General features: G+C 41.8%; 1 protein-coding gene across 4 annotated transcripts in view; it reads right to left on the bottom strand.

The window, feature by feature from the left end:
* Nucleotides 1–58: 58 nt before the first annotated feature.
* Nucleotides 59–16,954, bottom strand: part of vgll4b (vestigial-like family member 4b) — a 41,847-nt gene continuing 24,951 nt past the window's right edge. For all 4 annotated transcript variants that reach the window (XM_037102361.1, XM_037102359.1, XM_037102360.1 and 1 more), the window contains 4 exons: nt 15,910–16,144; nt 6,298–6,565; nt 5,840–5,957; nt 59–5,150 (listed from right to left, as the gene is read on the bottom strand). In XM_037102361.1, the coding sequence (XP_036958256.1) occupies nt 4,894–5,150; nt 5,840–5,957; nt 6,298–6,565; nt 15,910–16,144 (878 nt within the window). In that variant the 3' untranslated portion in view covers nt 59–4,893. The remainder of the gene's footprint in view (nt 5,151–5,839; nt 5,958–6,297; nt 6,566–15,909; nt 16,145–16,954) is intronic.

The following is a 16,954-nucleotide window of genomic DNA, read 5'->3' on the forward strand; positions in this document are numbered from 1 at the left end:
CACCATCACACGGCCACCGACACACCAGACCAGTAACAGAGGCCCACACAGTCAGACAGTGGTTTAAAAGCATTTTATTGTTCATCAGGGCTATTTTACGTACAAAAAAGGTGGCCTGCCAAAACCTTTTTAGTAGGAGGAGACACAGAGCCACAAATTGACTGTTTTCGTGATACAGTTTTCTTTTTTTTTTTTTCTTACAGTTCAGAGTATTACTACCACTAAGTACAGGCTACTTCCACTTCAAAAAGGAAATGTGGTGCAGTCAAGAGTAAAGACCGACTTCTCTTTAATTTATCTGCACAAATTTCATGTTGTTCATTTGATTACAGATGCAAAATGGCACCACAGATGGGTGAACAGTGACAACAGACACGAGGTGACGTCCATACATTTCATTTGCACAAATGTGTAAGGAAATGTTGTCAGGTTGTTTTGATTTCGGTGAAGTTAAACCAGTCTGCCAAATGTTCTCTCAGCATCAAAAAACCTTGAAAATCCAAATCCATGTGTACTGCATGCTGTGGTGGAAAATTTTACCTGCCTGCTAGCCCATCACTAATGTTGAATTTTATGTTATTTTCATAATTGAATGGAAATGGCCAGCAAGACTCACTGGGCTAGAGGCAAAGTGTTTGTGTTCCATCAATGCAAAACATGCAAATTGGTCGAAAGGCCTCCAACAGAATCTTTTTGCTCGCGACTGAAACATTTGTTCAGGTGTCTCAAAAGTCACGTGATCGAACACAAGTTCAATGATTGCAGAACATCGGGGACCAATGGAAGTAGCGATTGTCACCGACACACCAGTGGCTTGTTGTGGTTTCATACGTTTGCTGTGTTCCTGCACTTGAACCTTTACTCTAACAGACAAGACAAACTATAAACAAAAAAGATCAACTTTTTTCACAAAAAAAAGAAAATGCAATGATTACAATATAAGGACAGGGAAAACCAACAATTAAATAGCTACATATCATTAACAAATTAATTGTTCCTCAAAAAATACCTACGATTTTTTTCTCTGTACATTCCTTACGCACAGCGTAATGATGGTCTTATAGTTACCTATTATAAAAAAGATTTTTTTTGTTTTTATTAAGTGATTTTCCTACAGTGTGTAGGGAGTGTGTGCCGAGGCAGAAAGAGAGCCTCCTACCTACAGGGTGGAAGTGAAATGATAATGAGAAAGAATAATAATAGAAAAACAAAATCCTCTGGACACTGAGCCCCTTTCCCTCGTGTTTTCTAACATGTTCTACATCCAAATCTGAATCAGGGTCAACTAAATCTGAGAGGAGGGGGGGGCGGCGTCACTGTGAGACCTTGAAAAGACTTTCAGTGGCAGCTGAACGTCTCGCGGCACACAGGATGCTCTTACAGAAGCTCAGCTCCTGAAGTTCTGCCACCCCCTCCCAACACAGGCCTGCTGAAGATCACCAAACCTGTCTCAGATAGCACATTTTGATTGGCAAGTACGAATTTGTTAAGGAAATGAATGCACTGACAGCTGTGTTTACGATTCTCGTTTTTCTTCTGCGCATCTGGACATTCTAGAACCTCCCCCAAGAGTCTAGAACTTTCACGTCTGATGTGATAGTTGGGGATGGAATGTGTGTGGGCATTCTAGTACACTGAGAAAGTGTTCCGTTGGAGAACTTTGTAATGGTATTTTGTTATGCTTGATAAAAAAAATTTTAAAAAGACCAAGACCAAACAAAAACATAACATGATGATATAAGTCTGCTACTTTTTCAATATCCACTGTTCTCTTAATTGTATGCTCTGAATGTCCATAAAAATGTTATCATACTGTATGGATTTATGGCCATTTTGCTTGACGCGTGGACACCTTGTAAATCCGGTATAGACACACGCAAATCCCTATGGGCAGGGACCTCTGGGACAGTTAGTCCTGTCTGGTTCTTAGCTCTCTCTCTGATGATGCGGAGATACTGAGTGTGTATGAGGCCTGTACGAAGTTCCCTATAGGAGGAATGTATGCCACCTTGGCGCAGGCTTGATTTACAGAGTTAGGATCATTCTCTCAGACTGCAGCAGTCTAGCTTAACTGCAGCTACAATATAATGAAGCATTGAAATACAACAACAAAAATTAAGTCTGGACACCAAGCCAGGGCACAAACGGTCAACTGATGACGGTTTAAAGAGCTGTGACATCAGCACCAAATGATCAGCCAAATGTTTTCTTTTCGTTTGCTACCAACTCTGCAAGGTATGCCACAACTCCAAAACATTGTCTGGATGTTTTACAGCCGTCATCATGACAATGCCTTTTTTCCCAAAAGTATCATAGCGTGTTAGCATGTGCTGTTCAAAGTATTTTTCAGAGAAGGTGGTGCTCAGACAAATAAAAGGTGCTTTTGGGGAAAAACAAGGCCCTGCTGACAATTTTGTGCCAATTTGGTGTCTCAGCTTAGTCACGCTGAAGGTTGTAGCATCCTGTACCACCGATGGATCAACATCTTAAGAGAACCTTTTATGAGCTGTGAATCCCAAAGCCAAGTCGACACCAGAACTGTCACTGCTCTGCTGCTGCAGCAATGAGCTGATCAATCGCCGTTGGCGAGATGGATTTGAGAAACGCCGCTCTCATCGTTTAAACAGAGCCTGTCCGGAGGCTGTCCCACTATAGATGTTTGTTACCATACTGATATTAATGGAAAACAACAATACAAAATTGTAATAATAACAATAACAATAATAATATGGAGTAAAACTGACCCAGCAGTGAGTGTATAGTGTCTATGTCTGTTACTGACAATGAAAGAAGTAACAACTAACGTCCAAATGAAAAGGCTAATAGTAGTTAAGATTGAAATGCTTAAAAACATTAATAGATACCAGCTATTAAAAACAAAACAAAACAAAAAAAACATGCATCTGTAAAAGCATTAGTTTACCCTTCAAACCTTGTTGAAATCTACCAAACCACAGTGTGTAGGAGAGGGCAGGAGAGCAGGATGTGTAAGCCAAATATAATTACAACACCTGTGTTCAAAGAGTTACAAAAAACAAAGGCGTGTTTGAAGAGATCTGAATAATCTTCTCTCCCCCAGTCTACAAACCAGACTTTTTTTCTCCCCCCGCCCACCGACCACAAAGTGACGTGCAGCGTCGTCTATCCCCTCATCACTGTCAACATTTAAGCCCATGAAACACATCAAAGGACAATGTTCAGCAGAGCACAACCCTCAACACACTGCAGGTTCCAACGACTGGCTTCAGTCCTAATCTCCTTCAATTAGCTGACTTGATAAACCCAACTGTGCTTTTAACATGACTGAAGTGGCTGAAGTAGTTTTGTTCGTCTTTACTGGGGCAGCAATATATTTATCTAATCTAATCTCTGACACCAATCAACACCAATGAATTAAGAAACTGCTTGTGTAGTTGTTCACATCATGCAGTAGAGCTGGTATGTAAGGGCTGGGCAGTATGGTCTATTTGCAAACCAAATTCATTTTGGATCAAGAGGATTCATACGTTTTTTCCTCATAAATCATAAAGTTTTGAGATGAACAAAGTTGTGGGACCTTTAAATTCTGTCTTGCGTCTTCCTGCATATGTATGATCACACATAAATCATCATGGGAAGTTGCCACTTTATTCATACCCTCACATTGTTTAATCCTCACCTAAAAAAGTTGCTCCATCGATAGCTTGGTTTGAGATTGCCAGACCTGCAGTGGTTGCCAGATGTGGCATTACAATGAACCTTTGTTTTGCCCCACCTTTTTTTTAAACCATGCAATGCACACATAAGCACACGGTATCCAAATCAGAAATACTTTCGCATATGTCTAACATTTGATACTGCCCATCCTCAGTGGTATGTATTTTCAATGTATCAAAAATGCATTCTATAAATAATGCATAACAATGGGGCTTATACTTTTCTGTCAGGGCCAAGATTAAATGATTCCCATGTAGATTTTTAAAGAAAAAAATGAAAAAAAAAAAAAAACCTTAATGGGAAATCAAATAAAGGGTTCCAACAAAAGATGGACTATATCAGATTGCGTCAAAGTCAGCTTTATCAGCCCCAGTGTGTGCACTGCCTGATTACAGTATTGACATGCCACCCTTTACCCTCTACGGCAGTAGTGCAAATCAGACCGAGTCGATCACTGAGTGTACACATACAGTAACAGAACCACCAGATCACATACGCAGGACAGAGGGGGGGGAGAAGGAGGGTGAGAGAGTGAAAACAGAGGGAGGAGATCACAGAATGGCTTTTTGTTGTTTTGTTTTTCAAACTGGGCTTTGATAAGCATCAGTGGCTGAGGTTTCTTTGGTAGCACAGTCAGGTGGTTTGTGATTATTTTCTCCAAAGTGTTTGTCACTTATCTTTTCTTTCAAACGTCGGGCATCTCATAACGCAAAAGCATTACACAAAACTACTGTTAAAGAAACAAACAAAAAAAAAAAACAATGAAGAAAAATTAATAATTAAAACACCGCCTTTCCTCTCTCTCTGTATGTACATATAACTACAGACGCTTGCTCAGCTCCAAAGCTTGACATGCAGGGGTGATGAATGATTGGTGGGAGCAGTGTGATGCTCCAGTCAAGTCCCAAAGTCCAACCCTCATCGCTCATTGCGGATTATTGTCTGGCACTGTCACACCAGAGCAAAGGAGGATAAAAAGACTTTGTTGTTATTGCTTGGTTGATCCTCTGTGAGTGCATAGAAAGAGAGAGCAGGCTTGAGGGGTTTGGATGTTTTTAGCAGACCAGCAGGCAGGCATTCCCTCGGGGATGCTGGTGACAGACCAAAGTGATGGGGGCATGGGTGTTGGAACCGGGAGGTGGTTGGGGTGGGGCGGAGGGGGGAGTGGGGGCAAATCCCTCTTAAGCTCCTCCTCCTTCAGGAGACCACAGAAGGGGAGTGGTTGTGATTGACCATGTGACTGTCGGGGGAGGAGTTTGGGCTGCTGCCGGACGACGAGGGACTCCCCTTGTTTTTGATCTGCAGCCAGGTCTCGCCCAGTGCCTTGGCGAAGTGGTCGTCCACCGAGCCTGTGATGGACACCGAGTTGGTGGCGGTGGGTTCGGGCTCCTTGTAGTTCTTCCCAAGACTGCGGCGGAAATGCTCCTCGATCACCGGGTCACAGGCTGTGTTGGCTGAAAAAATGTAAAGAAAAGAGCTTTAGTTCCCATAATAAAAAGGGAAACATCTCTAAAACTCACTTGTGTAAAATTCAGTGGGCAATTTATTGCCTAGCATCAGTTCAGACAGTGGTATTATGTATTTTAGGTCAATGGAAAAACACCAACTCTGACATCTATTTCACTCATTCACTGCAGTTCTTTTATATTAAATCACCGTTTTAAATTTCACTGTTAACCTCAATGAGATCATAGGGATTTCACTGGGATCATAAAAACGGCCACAGTTAAGTTATCAACCCACAGAAAACATGACTGACGCGAATAAAACAGACGTGTGTTTGGCTGAGGCGTTGAAGGCACATAGAGATAACAGACACTGGCTGTTGAGGCCTCACACTAAAAACAGAAATGCTCTGAGACTCACCGACGAAAACTGGGATTTTTTTTAAACACTGATAGTTATATAAGTCAGTCTGAATGTGGACAGTATGAGCAGGCTGGGTTCTCTCTGGAGGGTGATTTGCACTCGTGGAGAGGTTTCCCACAAGCTGTTCTCTATGGGAAACTTGTTTGTTTCCAAAATTGTATCCACATCCACAAATGAGTCCAATATTGGTATCTATGTTGGTATTAATTAAAGTACTAGGATAGAAAAAACTAGTATGTCATCTGTGTGTCTGTAGTTGCGTGACTGCGCTCACTGTTGATTCTCCTGTAGTTGTTAGAGAGGCTTGAGCAGCCATTGTGGGAGACTGGACAGTGAGACAGGTTGCAGTTGCGGTTGTTGGCAGGGGCGCATGTGATCACTGAAGGACGATTCTGAAACACAAAGACAAATTCATTATTATGAATCACCAAAATGACACACCATTGTACATTGTATGACATTGTAAATTTGCAAAAAAGTAAAGATGACAGACCAAAGGGAGGTTTCAAGCTTTAGGGAGGGAGAATGATTCAGTGACCACCACGGTCTGAAAACAGTTTTGGCTAACAAACCAAATAGGAAATTTCTACTCTCCACCATCCAAGGAGCCGGGCTAATGAAAGCACATTAGTCACGTAATGTGGGGAACCTACCGGAGTTAAGGTTTAACCCAACAATTTCGCAAGAAACGTTTTCAGCACTGGAACCAAACAAACAGGATGTGCAGCTTACCTGTTGGCGCTCAACGGCGCTGACTGTGTGCGGCACGGTGGCCATAACTGCTGTGCTGCTGCGTGCAGACTCCACCATGCTGTTTTTGGTGAGTGCCAGTGGCTGGTCCATGCCGGCTAAGCTGGCCAGGTGGTGATGGTGGTGGTGGGCATGGCTGAACAGGTGGTTGCTGTGGACTCCAAGAGGGCTGGGCACCACCACACGCTCAATGGGGCTCCGGCTGCGGTCCTTGGAGAGGGGGGAGCTGCGGTAGTCTCCATTAGGCTTCCTGGAGAGCAGAGAGGTACATTAATTTACTCTGCATGTTAGGCGTGTTCATTCTATATGCATTTATTTTAGGATGGGGACTGTTGGCACTATAGTGACTCTGAATCAAAAAGAATTATAAACTAAACTAACTAAAGTTTTGCGAGATTGCTCATAAACTCAATTACCTCCTCAATGATTTCTACATTGCTCTTTGCTACTAAAAAGAGATTTGCTGAGAAATTTGGAGCTTAAATAATCTTTGTAATTTACCAACATGGCACCAGATCCAAAGTTATCAAGAAAGAAACCTTGGGTTCGTCTCAAAATAAAACAAGATTAGCCAAAATCGAGGTAGATAATGGACAGAGAAAAGAGTGGAAAGAGAGATAAAAATGGGCTCAGACAGAGAAAACGAGGGAGAAAAGCTAAACAAAAGAACTTTTGTAAATGGGGCTCTGTGTCAAACACTGCAGGACCAGTAGAGGCTATTAATACCGACCACACACACACACACACACACACACACACACACACACACACACACACACACACACACACACACACACACACACACACAGTCTTACTTCTCAGATTCATGGAAGGGTTGATAAGACTGTTTGTTACAAGTACATGCTCTAACACACACAAGCACGCACACACACACACACACACACACACACACTTTATCTCTTTGCTGCTAAGTCTAGGAAGGAGGAAGGAACACTCTCCTAACTTTATCCAACATGGATGGACTCCAAACTGCACATTGGGGCAAACGGGCACAAAGTTCAAAGCTCTAAAGTGGTTTCCTCAGTACAGCAAATCAACTTTATCTCTCCAGTGAACATGATGCCAGCTGCACTCACTACTGTCAGATGAAAAACTCCTGCAGTGCTAATGCAGCACAGACGTGAGCTGAGGACCTCTAATCTCACTGTCATTGTTGTGTATTTCACTCTCTTCCTTTCGATGTCCACGACGCACGATCAGAAGCTGAATGCTAAAGGTAAAAGACAGTAGAGGCCGGCAACACACTTTCAACCACAGAAAAGTCTCTCCGCTCTTTCCAAACTGTGATCTCATATTATAATCATTGGGAAAGCAGCGATAAGGATAAGGGATTCAAGTAACGACAGTTTAACACAACCCAGATTCCGGCCTCTTTTCTTCCAGCTCCCGGCTCTGATGATAATGACTTTGAAATGTTTGATACTGAGCACACTTGCTTGCACTTTAACAGGTAGCAATTACTCTACTCAGTGCGTCAAATGTGGTCTGTGTTTTCTGTGTGTGTTCAACTGTGTATTACACCCTTACTGCAGCTCCACTCCCCTCTGACAATTTGAGGCCCAGTTACAGGGAGCAAGACTTACTGTATTTGCCTCTCACTATCTCTTCGTTTCCCTCCATACACATACATTCACAAAGGACTTCCTCCTCCTACACTTACATATGCACTATACACACACAATAAAGCATATATATCTATAGATACAGATATATAGATATATAGATATAGAGATAGATATAGAGATAGATATAGAGATAGAGATAGATGGGCTTAAACATTCCTTCTTTATTCCTCACCAGACAAACAAATGGAGGCATCCATGTGAGAGAAAAAGTCTGAATGAGAATACAAAGCTGCAGCAGCCCTTTAAAGGTTTGTTTGGATGCACAACAACAAGTTCAGGCAAACAGTTGTAGCTCCATGTGACCAGGCAACCTGACTGCTGGGTCAAGCATCTGGAGCCCACAGCACCCTCCTCCACAAAAAAAATAGTCCCCACTGAATACAGAGAGGGAGAGAGGAAGAGCAGAGGAGAGGAGGGGGGGCTACGTGTGAATGGTCCAGACCTCTACTATAAGAAAGAGCGAGGTCGGTAGTTTCCTTCGTTTGTGCCGAGAGCTTACATTAGCAGGGACCCCCCCCCCTTTCTCTCTTTGTCTTTCTTTTTCCTCACAATCGGCCGCAAACTTCCTGGGGGTTAAAGAGGGAGAAACTTGGCAGCGCTTTTATAAACCCTAGCCGGCAGCTCACAAACAAGCTTTTATGTTTTCCCGTAGTGGCATCAATTATCCGTTTCACTCTTAATCAAATACTCAAAAATAATGACTGCATTGTGGAGCTTATAACAAACAAATCAGGTCACTACAATCGCAACTTTGCTCAAGTGAATATGATGTTTAAATTATTTCTGCATCAACTTTTGATCAAATGCTACAAACTAAAGTCCTCCAGTATAACTGTTATCTTCAAATATAAACAACCCCTGATTAGCTTAGAGGCAAACAGATAACAACCTTCTCTCTCTCCCTCTCTCATCCTCCCAGCAGCTGGGTCTTGAGTTAGGTTGTGCAAGTTGTTCCAAACTTTAATCACTGCCAAAGAGCGGGCATGCCCACATCCCCGCACAAGAGGGGCCATTGCAGGAGCCAGTGAACGGGATCAACAAATCCAACCAATGAATGGCGTAGCTGTCAAATCCACCGCCACCCCCGCCTTCCCCTCGCCTGATTGCCCACCAAACCCTGGACCACATTTCATGCCAGGGATCAGGCATTCAACACCCACCCTGTGTCTTTGTCTCTCTTACTCACCTCTCAATTATTGTCCAGGTTGCAGCTGGGGAGAGAGGGAGAGGATGCAAAGGGCGGACGGTGAGGGCTACGCATGAAACATGGGGATGGGGGCAGTAACAAAGGCGAAAGCTGAAGAGAGAGGGCTGGGGATAGATGAGAGGATGAGAGTGAGAAGTGGGAGAGGGAGTTGAAGGGAGCCTTTGAAAAGCAAAGAACTCTGAGACTTGGCACCTACAAGGAGTAGGAAGAGACGAATTTTTTTTTTAAAAAAAGGAGGCAAGAGGACTTGACTGGAGAAAAAAAGACAGGGGAAGAGGTTGGGACTCAGCTTAATCTTTTTTCACAATAAATGTTCACTGGGTTACTAATCACTCTTGGATCAAACATCAATATGGGGTAAATACCACACACTGAGGAGGGCAGAGAGAGAAATAATAATGTATATACAGACGTGAGAGACAGCACTCAATTATGACAATGGAGTGAGCTTTCATTACCAGCATTATGACTGCAGACTATTCATTTATAGAAAAGCTGTCTGCTGAACTGACTGTTGTGGATAGATAACAATCCTTTCATAAGTTAGATGAACTACAAAAGAGAAATTTTGCCTTCCTCAAATAGAGGTCAGTCCAACCAGCATTGTCGAAGTGGCTCAACATAGGCAAGACTCAATATTTTGCAGGTCGAATCAATTAGACAGAATTGTTTTATTAGACTGAACAAACAATGAAAGCAATTAGGAGCAGGGAGTCAGTGCATCTTGATCGTATTAACATATAGCCAAAGATGGATATAACATTATCCTGTAGCACTGTGTTACTCAAAATGTTCAAAAAGTTCATGAGATGGTTGGGCCTTTGTGTGGCACCAAATTGTGTTTCTGGAGACCACTTAGGTGAGAAATGGCGAAACAGTTGCCAAACCTCATTTTAACTCAACAATGATTGATTTTTTACAGGTTTTTCATTTCATTCTTAAATTACAATCAAATGTCAACGCATGTCAGCAAAATGATATACTTAACTCATTTTGTTACACTGAAAAACATACTTGAGAGTATTTTAGATGTTGAAAACATTGTGGTGCGCCTCTCTGATTTTTTTTCTTCTTTGGCTGACTCGCGGTGCAAATGATAATCGTGTGACTGACATCTGAATGGACAGCTTGACACAATAAAATAAAGCGCAGATATCTATTTGATTCTATTTTACTAGTGTCCGGGATATGTGCAGCCTGGCATTAGCGGTAGTCAGTGTGGTGGGCACTCAGTGAAAGATCCCTTCATTTAAAACCCAGAGAGTCTAACCCTCGATACAAAAATGATATAGTCATATATCTCGAACAATATTACAACACTGGGATCTGTCATTAAGTACAGCCTTTTAAGAAACCATTCACATGACACCCTGTCTTCAAGCTAACCTCAAGTTAAAGATCCTGACCGTGACCATGTGTTCAAATGACTTATAGGGGAGAAAAAAAACTGTTGTATTCCTGTAAAATCTGGAAACCTGTAATTTGTTCTTGCTGGCTTGACAAGCAGCTTTGTATGACCCAACTCGTCTAATTGCCACAATGGAAAACGAAATAAAACAAATATAAACATATGAACAGAGGACTTTAAAAATATGGTTTAGTTTTCCAAAGTGTGCCAGGTTTAGCTCTGTAGTACACTGCCAATTTAGTGAGTTTGCTATATTTTACTCTGAGGCAAAGATGCAGGAGCTATAAAAACGCTACGCTTTTTCTCACAATTGTGCTCCATAGTCTTCAGAGAAAACCTCACTACAAATCTTCGGTTGGGCAGAGGTTCAGATCCTACTCCTTTAAGAAATAAATAAAGAGCGAGAAGAAAAAGAGAGAGAGATACACACAGGAAACATCTGGGAAGAATCAGGGTGTAGAGAGAAGAGGAAGACAAAAAATAAAAAAGAGCAGAGGAGGATGAAGGCTCAACCACAGGTTACAACCAGGCCCAAGTGAGGTCTGTAGAAACCCACAAAATGGATATAGATATATATATACACACACACATAGACTCTGAGCCACAGGGGCCTACCCAAGCTATGTATATACAGTATACAAACATCTCAACACAGTTTACTCTGCTCCAAGTTTTAGTAGCAGGGCTGAGCAGAAATTAAAATCATTTATATACAATCAATACATTGTAAAAGATGTCAACTACAGGTTATCATTGTTATAAATAAAGACATCCTCATGGACATTAAACAGGTAATATACATTTCACATAAAATTGTTGCTATGTTTAATCATATGTTATGCACAAGACCAACTTTCAGATTTTATCTCCTGCAGAAGAAATTATAGAAATCAAGCACATATTTAAGAGTGAACTGACTGAGGAGAAAGAAAACTGGAAAAGTCTTTGTTATTAAAGCTGGAACTGATCGGATATGGGAACAGCCACAACAAGAAGGCAAAGAAAACAATATTTGAACACACACAAAGATATATGCACACCGAGACAAAAAAAAGACACCCACATGCTCTCCCTCCTTTCCTCACATGCTCATTCAATACATAAATAGTCCCATGTAAAACAAGAGGGTAACAATGACTTCACCAGCCTTGGCCACGCTCACAAACACACACACACACACACACACACACACACACACACACACACACACACACACACACTCTTCCTCTTATTTTCTCCCCATTTGGCTTTTGGGGAAACTTCCATGAGAACAACTCACTGATGAAGTTCCCAGTAGAAAGCAGCTGCAGTTTCTGAGCTACAGTCTTGCAGAAGACTGAATAACTTGGCTCCTTTATCTTACTTTACATGGTTACATAGCATGAATGAGAAAGAAAGCTCTCATACTACTGTCATTTATAACCTCTAAATAATTATCCATATGTCAATTTTTTTTTTCAGCAAAAGGAACTAGAAGACAGAGGAAAGGAACAATTTCATCACAATCTGACTTAATAATTACTTGTTATTTGTAATTCACAGAGCAAAATATTAATAATTTTTGAAAAACACACTTTAAGACAATAAATGCTTAATACTTCCTGCTGTTTTACACCATAATTAAAAGCCTATGCTCTGTGACTGGCTCTTACCCCTAAGTAGGGATGAAACAGCTGAGCAAGAGGACTTTTATACTGGCGTGTCTACAACTGCAGGGTGGCGGGCAGGCAAGCAGGCAGCAGCAAGCTTCCAGCCCGCAGGCTCCAGTGGACAGGATAAGGCTTCTTTGTTCAAGACTCCTCCTACTCCTCACAGAAAATGAGAAAGTAGCCCCTGCTGCCTGACAAGGAGCCCACTCACCACACACACAGACACACAGATTGGCAAGCACACATGCGTGTACCGACAGGACACACAACGACACATGCGCATACCTGCACAAACACATGCAGACACACACACACACACATCAGCCTGCCAGTAGAGATGCCAATATTTTCAATCAGATTTTTATATGTAGAATTTACCATGTCATAAACTTTTCTGTATTGCAGCAGTGACTTCATAGTAAAAACAGAGAGAGACTATTAAAACACTAATACTGCTGAGAATATACTCACAACCACATTGTTAAACAGACTGAACAAAATCCTTTCATTTAACAATGCTGTCCCACATTTTTTTTTTTAAAGTTGAGTTGGTTCAGAAAGTCTTCTTTCTCACCCCAGCATGTGCCTCCCCCTATCTTCAGCTTGTCGTGATTGGCAAACAAAGGAAACCTGAGCTTCCTTCTTCATGTCCTCGCCTCAGGTCTGAGAAGTGTCAGGTGTCTGTCTGTGTCAACAGTCACCGAAAATATGACTGAACTTACAGACTGAAGAACTACAAGCAATTCAAGCAACAACAGCCCTAACTGTTATAGTCAGCAAAAAGGACTTCCATTCAAGTAAAACTGAGGAACCTATTCTTTTTTTTTTTTTTTTAAAAAGTGGCGAATGAACACAAAGGCTTCTAAACGGGTCAACACTGAGCAGAGCAATCAGTGCTGACAAAAAACAAAACAAGCTACACAGACAGAAGCAGTGAGCAAAATCCAACAGCTAGAATGGTGTCAGATAACCATCTGTGGACATTTGAACTGTGTGTGTGTGTGTGTGTGTGTGTGTGTGTGTGTGTGTGTGTGTGTGTGTGTGTGTGTGTGTGTGTGTGTGTGTGTGTGCACGCGCGCGTTTCTGTCTAGCCTTCTCCCAAGTCCATCGTTTTCAAATTAAACCTAATCACTGTTCCTACAATTGACAGATGACTTAAATGAAGCAGAAAGCTTGTTCATGTTAAATGAAGAAGTACCCCACAGTGTTTTCTATACAGGCTGTTTTTACCTACTATTTTTAGCTTTACTTTTTCTGTAACAACAACCTATCATTCTCCACTTAGTATAATCACCATTCTTTGGACAGGCATGACTGTTCAAATGAGAAAAAAAACTTTTTGGAGGCTGACTCTGACTGCAGGTTTCAACAAGTCACTCAGCAGGTACCTCTGCCAGAGAAAGAAAGCCCTCAGAGAAGCCTTAAATTAAGTGACTAAAAATATGACATATTCAGGATGGCCCTGAGGCATATAGGTTTCCAGGATGAAAAAATGATCTTGGTGAGGCTTTGTAGAGAGCCCCAACTTTAACTTCAAGTTGCAGCAAGTCAACTAGCAACTGACTTTTATTAGGTCGAGATTAATTTACAGGTCGAGATTAATTTACAGCCCTACTGTACTTCAAGGTCATAATGATAATGAAGATTAAATAAAAGGGGATTATGGTTTATTATGGATTACTTCTAGGAAAAACAATGAGCTGTACGAAAAGCTTTAAAACATCACAGACTTTTAAGATCACTTTTATTGTCACCTATGCAAACTAGTTGCATCGAGAGTTTGCAGCAAGGGGTTGCGACACCAACTGAGAGCTGATATGACAATAACTCCCATTGTATTTTGTCAGACAGACTTACAAAATAAAATCCAACTCGTGATACACAAGTAGGAGCATTTTCTTATCAATGTATGCAGAAGTTAACCGCACAGTGCAAGAAAAGTGTCTCACAGAGACTGAAAAACAACCGAGACAACCAAGGGAATAAATCAACGAGAAGGAAGACAGATTTACTGCCTGGTTTCTCTGGACAGTATAATGGTAATTCTCCCACTACTGACACATCCATAACAGAAAAAAAGGCAACTCCGCACAAATGTCAAGACACACAAGCTAATCCTTTGTTATGTGAGACCAGACAGTCACAAGATGAAGGAACAAAGACCCTTCCCCCCCGTGCCACTGGAACAACTTGATTGAGGAGACACCTGTAACACAAGCTGTGCAAAATATCTCTGTCCTGTCACATATGCAAATAAACAAACCACTCCTGCTTTTGTTGTGTTTAAAGTCCTTAAAAGATGCTGAAAAAAGCAACAGGATCCTCTATTGCTGAATCACTTACTATCTGTATGCTACTCCGTATATTCCAAACAACCAGAGGGCAAGGAAACTGCAAATATGCTACTATTGACAGGACGGTAGAGGAGGTCATGAGGAGTTTGAAACATATTAAACAAAAAGATGATTTTCTTTTTAACTTTAATTACTAGTTTCTTTGCAGTTACAGCCAGAGAGAGGATGCTACATCGGAGCCAAGGGATTGGTATTTTCATGAAAGACACTGATACCAATAATAATCATCATCAGCCTAACACTAGTACTGCATGGGTATGTGCACATGCACATGCTTTACCACATAAATACTGGAGGTAACTGTGCTATTCTCTTAATCCAGCCAGTGCATCTACACTACAGTGTTCCATTGTGTCATCCCACAGCCACGTTGACTTGCAAAAAGCTGACTGACATAAAAACAACTGCTATCATTTATTCCTAACATTACTCCTATTTTCAGCAAGAGGATATAATGCTATGAGTTAGCATGCAAGCAAAACTACACAGCTCTAGCACCTCCTTGACTGTCCCTGCAATAAATAGCAATGGCTGGAGTCCCATGACTGACTCAGTCAAACCCAGAATGAAATGGAGAGAGACAGAGTGAGAGGGGGGGCTTTGACTCCACTGCCCCCCCCAGCTCCAGCAGTTCCTTTACCACCATTAAGTGCTCCAGAATCTCTGGAATCTCTGGAAGTGGGAATGTGGGAACGTTGGAGATGTGAGTAATCTTTCTGTTGTGCAGCCCCTGTTTCCAAGCCTACAGAGATCTGCGGCTATAAGGAGAATGCTGAGGAGCCAGCTAAACCTGGCTGAGCACCCTGGAGTCCAAACTGGGACATCTGAGAAAGCCTGCCTGTGAGCAGCTTCACCAAGCTAGTAGCCCGCAGATATATGGCCAAAAGAAACACAAGTCAAAACGACTTCTTTTAAAAGCAGAGAGAGAGAGAGAGAGAGAGAGAGAGAGAGAGAGAGAGAGAGAGAGAGAGACAGATGGATAAAGACTGAAAAGGGTGCAGGGATAGAAAATTGAAGAAGTTTTCAACTAGCACCTCAGGAAATTAGCATTTAGAAAAGAACTAAATAAAGGTCTCCATTATGGATTTCATTAGCGTGTTCCTGTTAGATAGATTGTTAGATGGATAGATAGATAGATAGATAGATAGATAGATAGATAGATAGATAGATAGATAGATAGATAGATAGATAGATAGATAGATAGATAGATAGATAGATAGATAGATAGATAGATAGATAGATAGATAGATAGATAGATAGATAGAATTCAAGTTCAAATTCAATTACCACACGCAATAACAAACGTGTGTTCCTCGGTACGTGCACTCACAGCTGTGCAGCAAACAGTCGGCTCATCTTTGCCACATGCTCGTTGTCGTCCATGTCGCTGTCCCCCTGGTCCCCGCTCAGCTTCCTCTTGGTGGGGCTGATGGGAGGAGGACCTGTCCTGTGGCTGGAGATGGAAGATGATGAGGATGACGACGAAGAAGAAGAGGATGAGGAGGAGGAGGACGAGGATAAAGACAGGGACTGGAGTCTGGGGTCCACTCTCAAAGCTGCTTCACCTGCAATGGGGGAGAAAAAAATAAAGGAGGAATACTAATGATTTCTACTTCCAAGTTTGAGAATTTAAACATCAATATGTGGCAGAGGTGAGGTTAACGTCACTCCAACACAAATTCCAAAAGAGGAGGATTTGATTAAACTGGGCCGACTTTGAAGTACAATTAATAAAACAAGTATAGTCAACTGTTGTTCTGCTAACTTGATGAAAATTAAAAAAAAAAAAAAAAAAAAAAGCGCGACTGAGAATGAGCTAACACTGGTGCTGTTGCTGTCACATGCTCACACTCCCAACAGAGTGCTGAGCCATGAATGTGAATTATGGGAATTAGTCAAAATTATGGTATTTTTAAAGTAAAAGGCAGCTGTTTTATTGCCACTTTAAACAAGTCAACCACAAAAACTACTTCATGACAGTGTCACTGCACAGGCTTTGTTCCAGCTCAAACTTTGAATTTGTTGACTTGTACAGTTTACTGAGCGAGGCACAAACCTCTGGCAGAAGAAGAGGAGTATCTGGTCAGGAATGTTTTGGAAGAAATAGTTGTGGATGGGCTCTGCATATACGTGCATGTGGTGTGAACTATTTCTCTCTGTGTGTCTGACTCTCTCTGCTTTCCTCCAATCCTGTACTGGTACAGAAGGCCTACAGAGCTGTCAGTGAGTGGGAGTAAGAGCAGAAGAGAATCAGGAAAACTACCACTGGCTCTGTCTCAGCACGGGGACTTTCCACTGCTCCAGCTTCATGTATCTGTCTGACTTCTCCCAAAACAAAACATAAACTCCAAAACGCCCATTCCTACTGCAGCTTT

Source organism: Acanthopagrus latus, chromosome 6, assembly GCF_904848185.1.
Source record: "Acanthopagrus latus isolate v.2019 chromosome 6, fAcaLat1.1, whole genome shotgun sequence".
Taxonomy (NCBI): domain Eukaryota; kingdom Metazoa; phylum Chordata; class Actinopteri; order Spariformes; family Sparidae; genus Acanthopagrus; species Acanthopagrus latus.